The following is an 11,032-nucleotide window of genomic DNA, read 5'->3' on the forward strand; positions in this document are numbered from 1 at the left end:
AGAGAGCAAGGTGGATCAGTGTGGTTTGCCAGTCAAGAGAATGTTGGTGGTGAAAATAAAAGTGTTGGAGTTGGTCTGTGTATGGAGTTGTTTCTGTAAGCACATTTGCCTTTCACGGCAACGCTACAGTGCAGGATGTGAAAGAAAGACATGTGACATTGGCACTGTGGAGGAACTTTCCCTGGCCAGCAACCAGTACCTTTCACAGTGTTGTATTAATCTATGCATTAAAGGAAAGAAACTGAATGTTTTGCATTATTTCAACAGCATTTATCTGCTGGACTCCAGCTACGCCTCCAAGCCATTCAGAGCAACGTCAACCATCACAGCCTAAGGATGTTACAGGGGTCAGGGCAAATGAACAATAGCTCATCTGTGCTCCGCAAATGGCTACAGTGTACCCAATTTAAAATGGCTCAAGTAGAAATTCAGTCGTCAGAAGCTGCCTCTCAATTTTATCCTTTATGATTCATGTAATTTGTTCCAAATGTTCATTTTTAGCCTAGCAATAACAGGGTTAGAGCTGTAAAAGACCTTTTGTATAAATCAGTATACAGAGTATATACTGTATCTATACTTTTTAGCCTAGGACAGATTGTGGAAAAGCTTATAATGGGTGAAGCTAAGAGCCTGATCCTGCCAGTCTTTAATTACACTTACTCAGGATCCACAGGTTCTCAAGTATGTGTTCGTGAACATCTATTTGCAGGATTGGACTAGAATCTATCCCATCATACGTAACTCTCTGGTCATTGAAATACATTGTTCTTAAATGTTTCTTTACATTATTTTTGAAGCTAAGACAAAAATCCATTTTCTTTAACCTATATATTTTTTAAATAGAATTGTGGGTATTCACAAACATATGGAAGTGTTATGTTGCTATTTTTGACAATAACAAAAGAAAACAGGGTTTTTAGGAACCTTTATAGGAGTTTTTTTTTGGGGGGGTATCTTTTTTTTTTTAGATTCACAGCTGGCAATGCAATAAAACCTGTCACTATAAAACAGTGATGTTCTAATGAGGCTTTTTGTCATCTTCTGGGAAAACAGCAGCTTGTAAGGAGAGTTATTATAAAGTGCACTTAGAAATTAGGTTGTTAAACTGTGCCAATTCATTTGTCTTTTTCTTCAGTACTGTTTTCGAAAACTGCCAAGTCTGGTTTATTGTTTTTTAAAATCTTGCTTTTACTTCATTGACTCTGTGCTGCTCTTTGCAGGTTTCATAGAAACCTTTTATTTTGTGACTACTGTATTGTATTCTTCTGTCAATACTTGTATACAGTGCAATTAAAAATAGATATGCCAGACCTATTCTTATTGATGTCTACAGAATTTATGTTGCAGACTTAAAGAGCATCATGACTGGATCTGAACTTTTGCATAATGATATTTAAAAATCACAGCATTTGCATACTATTATATTAAATGTGATGTTTATTAACAATTGATTTTAATACCATTAAGGGACTCTACCAAAGCCCATTGGAATCTAAGGGGACTCAATTAATTCAGTGGATTTTATATGAAATCTTGAGAGCACCATGATTTACCGTCTTGTAATTAATACTTAAATCTGTGCAATCACAGTTGTGATCTCTTCCAGTCATGTCACCCCAGGCCCTTTGTTCATTGAACGTGTCTGTCACTCCCTCACAGGGCTGCAGTTCAAAGCTGAGCAGTTGGCAGTTGTAACTTTGGCCTCTGGACAAAAAGGAGATGTAGACTGTGTTTTCAGTGGAACCGACTTCTTCCGTTCCTGGGATGCATCTTCTTTGTGTTTGTGTCTGCCTAAGGCCCAGGTTCACTTATTGTAGGGTCTGGGGTCACCCTAGTGAAATGGAAGTGCTATGGGACCCCTGAATGATGTAGGAGAGAGATATTTTTGATGTTTTGATCTGCTGTGACTTGGTGAATCTGAAGGACAGCTGAAGGGCAAAAGGCAGGGAGGGAGAGTATGAGGCCCTTTGGTGTGGGGTGGGTGAACTCTGATGGGTATAATGGAGATTGTGGAGACGTGAAGGATGAAGACAGACGGTTTGTAGCAAAGAGCAGAGCCTGAGGAAGTTTGTCTTTAAAAGTCACTTCCAGAAAGCAGAAGCCATGATTGGGCATCTCACTCGGTAGATAATGAATGTGGGCAATGTGGCGCAGGCGCTTTCCCTGCCTAGCAAAATCTCTGCTGCAAAGTATCTAGTATCCAGACTGGCAAGACACAAGAAGAATGCAGATATAGTGGTGGGTAGTTACTAAAATTAAACACAAGCCAAAACCAGACCTGCTGAATCCAGGTCCATAACTAAACACTTTTTAAGACTTTGTGGGAATTTAGATCTGGTTTTGGCTCAGGGTTTAGAGGTTAAGAGCTGGTGACATAATCTGCTTCCATGTCTGAAGACAGGGTTTAGTCACTGATTATAATTAATACAGTTCTTGTAGAGCTGTTATATGGAAGCAAATTAAAACTGTAACTATGAATTGGGAAGCTACTCTAGCATAGAGAATACAGCCTGGAAGACGGTATGACCAATAATTAGGGATGTGTTGACTAATAATAACAAGTAAAATGGGGCTTGGCCAGATATGCGTGGTTTAACACCTCATGGAAATCTCTTAAGTGCACTCTAGGCCTCTTCAGAAGTGCAGAAATCTGCACTGATTGTTTTTAAAAACACTGTAAAATGTATCTTTACAGTGCCTGAGGTCAATACGCAACTCAAGTGAGTCACTCTCATTATCTGTCTGAAATAGCCCAAAGCAGCAATTCTTTGTATTCTGTAGGAAGATTAGGAAGTAAACAACATTTGGTGCTCCCTGAAAATGCTACCAAAGAGCAGAGGCCAATCTCCCTGCTCTGCCACGCTCCCAGCACAGCTGTGTCTCTGGGGATATGTCACTGGGAGCAGAATCCATCCTCTGCTCACAGAGAGCTGCCGTTTAGGAACGGCATTTAGTCATCTGTTGCAATAAGCTGCTTAAATCAATGCCTGTTACCAGGCCTGACCCAGTAAAAGAATCAATTTACTGTGTGCTGAACTGTGAAGTTTGCAGCAATGCTGGGCACTTTGGCTGCAGCGACGGCTGAAGCCCCGCACCACCGTGCCGTCCTGCCGCTATGTTACGCAACGCGGTGTCCCGAGAGTGAGGTGAACATCTACGCTGGGCGCCTCTGAGTGCTCGCCCGCTGCCTGCTGAGAAAGCCGCTGCCTCAGCTACGCTCAGGGTCACACAGACAAAAGGCTTTTGCAGCACGTCGGTTGCTATCTACATACGTGCCTTATCTTATACGTAACATTTCTGTAACATCTCATTAAAGCCACGGCAGGTCAAAGGCCCTAAAAACACAGTCGGTTTTCTGGCGGTTTTTCATGCTGTGACAACCGTTGATGTGCTCTAGGACTGACAAATGTTCTGGGCCCGAAGATCTCTCTGAACTCTGGCCTGCACGTCCTCCTTTCAAGCTGGATGAAGATTACCAGAGCCCAGGGCTGTTTAGCCTTCCCTAGCATGTCCTGGAAAAGAGCTCTGCAGCCAAGGTTCCCGGGCCGTGCCGCCCGCTGCACGCAGCCCTGGGAGAGTTTCATCCGCTGTTTTTCTTGTTGCATCTTAATGTGACTTCAGCAGGGCTGAAGCTGATATTCTTTCAGCGGGATCTGAATCTTGACTGAACGAGGGTCGTTTCGTTAACTAAACGATGTGGATCTTCATCTTAGGAGTCCACCTAAGATCAGGCAGGGGCAGCAGCATTACAGTCGGCTGGAAGTTGCCGTGCTGTTTGTTTGGCTTGATGCAAATGTGAAAGGAAGGGCTCTGCATTTCTCAGTTGATTTATAACTGAATTACCCCACGTGCCTCTGCCTGTCCCTGCTGAACACAGTTTCAGCTGGAGGCTGAGCATCAAGGGACGGCAGTGAGAACAGCAGCTGGAGGGGAAGGTGTCCTGATGCCTCTCCAACTGCAAAAGGATCAGGCAGAGAACGGGGACACCCCCCACCACCACCACCCTTGGCATTGCCCTCCCCAGGGCTTGCTGGTGGGGAGTCAGGGGCCACCCCTGGCAATGCCTTGGGTCAGATGGCTGATGGCCACACAGTGATGAGGCCTGGCCAGCCTGGTGAGCTGCTGCGGTGCCTACATCCTGCAGTTGGGAACCAGGGGGGCTTTCAGCTATCATCCTGTGTTTTGATATCATAACGGGTGTGCAAGGAGCAGGAGGCTCTGAAGAGCTGGCAGTGCTTGGGAAGGGTGGCTGGTTTCTCATTCATAGTTATAAAGCATTAATACGGAAAAACAGAACCCATGACTCAATTGCTGGAAGTCCACATCACGAGTTACTTTCCAGTGTTTTGCTGGATTTGATAGATACCAGAGGGCTGCCAGCTGACTGGCAAGCAGGCTTCTTTGCACTGCCCCAGGTAACCTACTCTGACATCGCATTTAACCAGCTCCCCATCAAACCTGACAAGCCATGACTGTGAGCCGGCAGGCTCTAAGTTTGATAGACACAACGTAATGCTGGGTCAATGTTCTGCATGTATAATTCAGCAGCTGCACAACGTAAGTATTACAGCTGTTGTACTACTTTAAATCCTTTCATAAAGGTACAATAGCATGCCTGTGAAGTTTTATACACAGAACAAAAATTTTATAGTAATATTTTCTTTAGGCAAGTTGTTTTTCCTGGCAGCTCCGAGCCTTTCATGTGAAGTCAAATTGATTGCAGTGGAGTTCTTTTCAAAAAGCTTTTCTAAACCTGTGAATCCTTTCCATGCTGGGAAGTGCCAGTAAAATCAAGAGGACCATCATTAAAATAAATAAATAATTCAGTAAAACTGTTACCCATTTTGCACTACTGAAGAAATCCTGTATGCCTAGCATTGATTAGTGAGATCCAAAGCAAGTATAAACTGCCAGACACATACTGAAATCTACAGAGAGGTATGATTTATACCTGTTAAGGGTCAAACCTTGTATTTACAGCTCAGAAGGAACAAGGATTGGTACTGTGAAACAACGGAGCACGGCAGCAGTATGTGTTTCTGCTACTAGTTGATTCCAGGGAGGTATCAGATTAAACTGATGCAGCCATGGTTTGATCTTCTTCCTCCAGATACGTTTATTCAACACCAGGTTTTTGCCGTCATTGCACAATCAATCCATCAATGGAATTTTTCTTCTTTGTCACAGGGCGGGATGGGACATTTATTCTCCTGTGTTCATCTTGTCTCTTCAATTTGCTCTGATCACACACATCTCGGAGCTCAGCATATTCCTTAATCATCTTGGTGCTCCAGTAACTGCATCTCTACTTTTGCTCAGCAGATCCTATTAACTGTACCTGACCAAAGTGTTTTTCAGCCTTTCAGTAACATATAAAATAATACCAGGGGCATTTTCCTCCCAGTGATCACCACCCTGAAGACACCGAGCTGGCTCAAATATCAGATGCTTATCTGCTCGAAGCGTCTGTCACTTAAAAACAATAGCCCAGACATGTTTCCAAGTTTTCCTAGGAAGAGTGTAAGAGGGGCAGGTTATTTTACCACTGATTTCCTTAGGCTAGCTTTCAAGTTTAAAACCATTTCTTTCCTTTTCCTTGCACCAGACACCTGTATCAATCCCAACAACATCTATGCCTGGACCCCAGTCAGAACTTTCTTAGCCTGTCTCTAATGATTATTTAAGATCCTCTGAGAGTTGTCGGGGTGGTAACAGCTGTACAAGCCAGGAAGAAAATATGCTTCCTGCTAATCTTATGAAACTCAAACCTAAGCATCCCCAGCCTTTAAAGACAAAAACTTGTAGTGACTGCTTTCTTCAGAACCTTTTCAACAGCAATATTTTCTATGTTTCATTGTAACTAGTTTAATATTTTAACATTTCTATCAAAATGAATTGCAGCTGATTCACCTAATGTATACTAATTTGCAAATTAATTCTGTTAACTGAATTAGGCTTAACTGATCTGCATTGTCCAATTATTCATCTGACTCGCTCATCCACATATAGGAGAAGTAGCCTCAGTGGGTTATTGTTCTGTTTCTTTTGAATCACAAAACAGCTGCTAGTTTTCCCCAGCTGTGAGGCTGAGATCAGGCATTAGGGCTGCTGAAGATGCTTTGCTTCAGATGAGAGTATTCGAAGTAGGGGATTTAATAAAGTTGCCCCAAGTGTCACAAGGCAGAGCAGGATGACATGGCTAGGAAGTTAAATCCACAGCAACATTTCAAGGCTCTGCTTGGTCTCAGCTTGAGTGTTTGCCTACGTAATGTGGCACCTCTCCTGGGCTCCCTAGTGAGCGCGTGCTAGTTAGGCTATGCAAAGGAGAGGGGGACAAATGACCAGTCCCCTTTATGGCCTCCATTGAAGGACCAGCCCCAAGTGTGACATAATGCTGTTCCTTCACCACTCCACAAAGTGATAGAGGGCTTCATGAGACTGTGGTCTCCCTTACCTCTTCATGAATGCACAGATCATATGCCTTGTAGAGACCTGAGGACCCAAGAAGGACCTGTGCCCGCCCTGTTCCAGGTGTGAGTGAAAGAGGACACATTTTAGCTGCTTTGGGATGTGCAGACAGACCTGTGCCAGTCTGAGGCTTCCCTGGGCAACTCTTCCAGCTGATGTTTTAGACTGAGATTAGTTTTCAGGGAAGGAATAGCAGCTGGGGGTATCTAAAAGCACACACATACTAAGGTTCAGTTGAGGTGTTAGGAGAAGTTTCCAAAGCAAAAAGCTAGAGAGAAGCACCATAAATAACGTAATCAGCACAGGGTCAGCTTCTCCTAGGTCAGATAGCATCTGAAGGTGCTGGGAAGCCTTTCAAGCTAGATCTCGTTCATAACTGTAAGGGCATTGCCTCCCATCACAGACATTCACTCACTGTCCTTCTCATGGCCGAGGGACATAGCCTCAGAGGTTGCATATCATGAGCAGGATGGAGCAGTAGCACATGTCTGAGTTGTGTCCAAGCTGCCTATGGGGCCTGAGACCAAGGTACATCTTGGTCACAGCCTCCTCCGTACTTCTAGGCAGCCTGACCCAATCCTTGCTGCCTCTGTAGCACTCCCCGCTCAGACCTGGCACAGGAGGACCCCAGGCTGTCCCGTTGACCTAGCATTAGTTGCCACCAATATCCCTGAAAAGGTAGGGTGGTATCACAGCACGCTCCAAACTATCAAGCTGCAACAAGGTCTTTTACCATCTCATACCAGCATACTCTTCGTACCAGTCCCTCTGCTGCCTTCTCCTTGTCTCTCCTCATCCAAGGCACACATTCTCTCTATTATCTCTCTTCTCTTGCTTCTTCCTCCTCTCTCTTCCTCGGCTGCTCTCTCTCCGTTGGCTGTCCCACCACTGAACAGCACCAGCCACAGCTGCCCCTTATCTACATCAGCCAACCCACCGCCCCTGAAGCCAGCCCACAGATGTATGTTATCAATGATAACTAACCCACCTTCATTCCTCTACAGGGTGAGGAACTGGAGGCGCTGCTGGGCACTGGGGAGCAAACATGCCTGACAGAACAGGGGGATCTGGGTCCCTCCAGAGGGTGCTGGGTGGGTTGTTCGGGAGCTGGGCCCCTGTTCGGTAGCAAAGGCATAGCAAGCTTTCCCATCTGAAGCCCTCCTTTGGAACGTGTCAGCTGCTTGGTCCGAGGCAGGCCCGTGTCTGCCATGTGTTGATTTTTGCTAGCCCTAAGGGTTTCACTTTCACAAAGCAATTACCTCCCTCATTAGGTAATTTGAATAAATGAAGTTGCTCCAGCTGTACCCTCTTCTCAGGTGCCATCTGCAGGCAGCAGGATGGGTTCTGATTTTTTGCCGATTCTGACAGATTTCTGACTGATCACTGCCCTTTTTCTTGAAGGAGATGGACTTGAGAGTCCCACTGGAAGAGCTGAGTGGGAGAGATGGAGCTTTTTCTTTCCCTGTTCAGTCTCTCAGCAGGTGAAAACTGTAGGTTTGGACAACTCTGAGCTATAGCAGAAGATTTGGTGAGAACAATCTTAACTTGCAACTAACTTTTCTAGTAAAGGAGAGTTTCAGAGATTAGGAAATGAACCTTGGATATTGAGACATTTACATCTCTTGCAGCTGATTTTACTGTTTGACTGAGAAGGATCTTTCTACTGGTACCCAGAGCAGAGGGAAACATAGCAGGAACCCCAAACACATCTGTAGTTTGGGTCCAGCTTAGATGTAACACTAACAGGGGTCTTTAATATGATTCCAGTGCGAAAGGAACAGTTGGTCTTACGGTCACAGACAACGTGAAGGATCCTGGCATTATCAAACAGAAAAACCTAGATGTGATTTAACTTAGTAACTCTAAACCAACAGCATCTTACCTGCACACTCACATGATTCTGAAGTGGACCCAGATCTTACATGCCCTCCTTAGTCCACTGTTACTCATCTCAGTAAAATATTAATTCTCAATATGGTTGTCATATGAAAAGCTGAAAGTACCAGTGAAGTGTATTGATTTTTTTAAAAGTGAAAATTGAGTCTCAAGGGAGTCTGGCTAGCTCGGAGGATTGCATAATACACTGATGAATCTGTTAGCCATTGCTGTCTCCAGAAAAGAATGGCAGCTCATGGTTGTACAGGGGTGCTCACTTTGGCTTATTCACAGGGAATAAAATCCTTGACCCTTAGAGGTTCCTGGGCATTCATTTCAAAGGGAGCACGCACTTGAAAATCATTGCAGTTCTGGGCTAAAGGCCTCCAATTACTACTTGATACTTAAGGTTTGGGTTTTTTTTTTTGGTTTTAAAGGGTGTTCTGTTGCTGAAAATCTCCCTTTAGGAGACTTAATAAAAATGGATAAAAACTACATAAAGGAAAATGTATTTCCATCATTGAGAGGACGGGTTTGTTGTTTTTTTTTTTCAAGATAGAAAGAATATTTCAAATTTGATGACTGCTTCTCTGCCTCAGCATTCTTAAGCAACATCAACATGGCTCAGAAAAATTGCAAGGGTGATCCCTGAAGTGCCTCTGTAAATACCATCCTTTTTGTGCTTTGAAAACTGCAGAAGCTGTTAAGCTTCTCAGAACAACTTTTTAATTAAAGTAACAAAATGTGCCACTCACAACAGAAGTGAAGTGGCCTCCCTTTTGCATTCTAAGTAGGAATTATGATTTCAGCTTCTTTATTGCCACTTCTGCTAAGCAAGAATCAAAAAGCAATCAAGCCTGAAGGACCACAGGAATCTCAGATTAATACAATCAGTCTGACAGTAGGGAGACTTCTTTTTTTGGTATAAAGATAGCAAATAGCAATGCCAAGTATGTCCTGTATTTTTATTTTTTTTTTGTTGCCACTTGTTTCACACCATTAAATGTTTTGGAAGAAAGGTACAGTAACTGCAGCTATTATAGGTAAACTTTAGATGAATGTACCTGTCAGAATATAAATGAAATCCTATATCACTTTGCTCATTTTGCTTTGTTTTCTCCATCCTAAATGGAATTACAGAGAATTAAATTTTTGAAGCATGACCATTGCACAGAGAATTATTCAGCTAAGAGCTGGCCACCTGCAAGAGGTTCTCTCCTCCCTCCCCTTAAGCTTGTTATTCATTGTCTCTGTTACTAATTAGGTTTTCTGACCTAAACTTAGTTTGCAGATGATGGATTTTAAAGAATATTGTAAGGGACAGGACATCAAGGTCAATATTTGAAACTGGCAGAGAAGTAACCTCCAGAGGGCTTATTCTTTGCAATATCCCAGGAAAGGGAGAGGCCGTGTGCTGAGCTCAGACTCTTGTTAGTGTTTACTGTTGTCATGTTTGTTGTTGGGTTTTTTTTACCCTTAAACCACAGCATGCAGCAAATAGCAGCGCTGGTAGTGACACCACTGTTGCAAAAGTTAAAAGCCTTACTTATTAAAAGCTGTACCTGGTATGTGTGAAGGTCTTCCCTAGGTGTCTGGAAAATGCTTCCAGGGTGGATAAACAATATATTTTCTTGCGGCTTAAGGCCAAACCGACAAGTAGCACAAGGGAGAGGGAAGCATTAGAAGTGTTTTAGGTAAACATTGACTGCTTTATTGCTGACTGCAAATTCAGAAAGGGAGCTTTACAAGGCTGAAGGGAGAAGAGTCATAACTGGCTCCATGGCTAATTCTGCAGCCATGAGACACAGTCGCAGCCTAATCTTTCAAATATATAAAATGGAAAATTCCACTTCAGTCCAGTTCTGGTGCTAGATCTACTTTAAATAGCTCTTTTCTCCTCCAGTAGGCCTAACGACTTCATTACAGTCTCTTGAGATACAAGGCGCTGCTTGGAGCAAATAGGGTGATTGGACTATGGTCCTCCACTGGTTTCGTGGTTCAGGAAATACTCTCAGGAGCAGTTTCACCATCTGCCCTATAAGGGCTACAAAACCTAAGGAGGAGTATTCTCTAAGAATGAACCCATAGTGAAAAAAACAAGGTCTTTATGATTAAAAAAAAAAAAAAGCACCTGCTGAACACATGCAATGCTTTCAGAGGACCTGACTCCTGTAAACAGCAGCAACCCTGTAGCTATGAGGACACTGTCTGGGACCATGATCTCCCATCCTGGTGACACCTATAGGCTTGCCTGTCTGCTGCAGCAAGCCATGTCCCAGCTGTGCTGGCATGGGCTTATTCATAGTGGGTTGTTCATCCCATGTGGGATGATAGTGAGCACCTGTATCTCAAGACACCTGTGAAGTCATGTCTTTCCCACGGATCTGAGTTGTTTGTTTGGGCAGGCTGGGCAGTTTCCTTCTCTGACTGATATGGTGGTGTTGGATTGGTTCTGAAGTCTGGCAGTCTTTCTTGACTTCCATCTTTTCCTTTTGCCATGGACAAAGGATGCTTTAGTTTATGATCAGTCCTGAAGTGGTCAGGCAGTTGGACTACATGGTTAATGTAGGTCCCTTCCAGCTGAAATACTCTATTCTGTTCTGTTCTATTCTATTCCTGATCCAGGGTGCCCTGTCCAAGGCTGGGAATCTGTGATGCCTTTGTCCCTGAAGGCTCTTCTTTCAGCATC

General features: G+C 43.7%; 1 protein-coding gene across 7 annotated transcripts in view; it reads left to right on the forward strand.

Annotated features, from left to right (window-relative positions):
- UNC79 (unc-79 homolog, NALCN channel complex subunit) overlaps window positions 1–10,665 on the forward strand; it is a 131,289-nt gene extending 120,624 nt beyond the window's left edge. For all 7 annotated transcript variants that reach the window (XM_080396229.1, XM_080396234.1, XM_080396235.1 and 4 more), the window contains one exon: window positions 268–10,665. In XM_080396229.1, coding sequence (XP_080252355.1) covers window positions 268–468 — 201 coding nt within the window. In that variant the 3' untranslated portion in view covers window positions 469–10,665. The remainder of the gene's footprint in view (window positions 1–267) is intronic.
- Window positions 10,666–11,032: the final 367 nt, after the last annotated feature.

This window comes from Falco punctatus, assembly GCF_963210335.1.
Source record: "Falco punctatus genome assembly, chromosome: 7".
NCBI classification, from domain to species: domain Eukaryota; kingdom Metazoa; phylum Chordata; class Aves; order Falconiformes; family Falconidae; genus Falco; species Falco punctatus.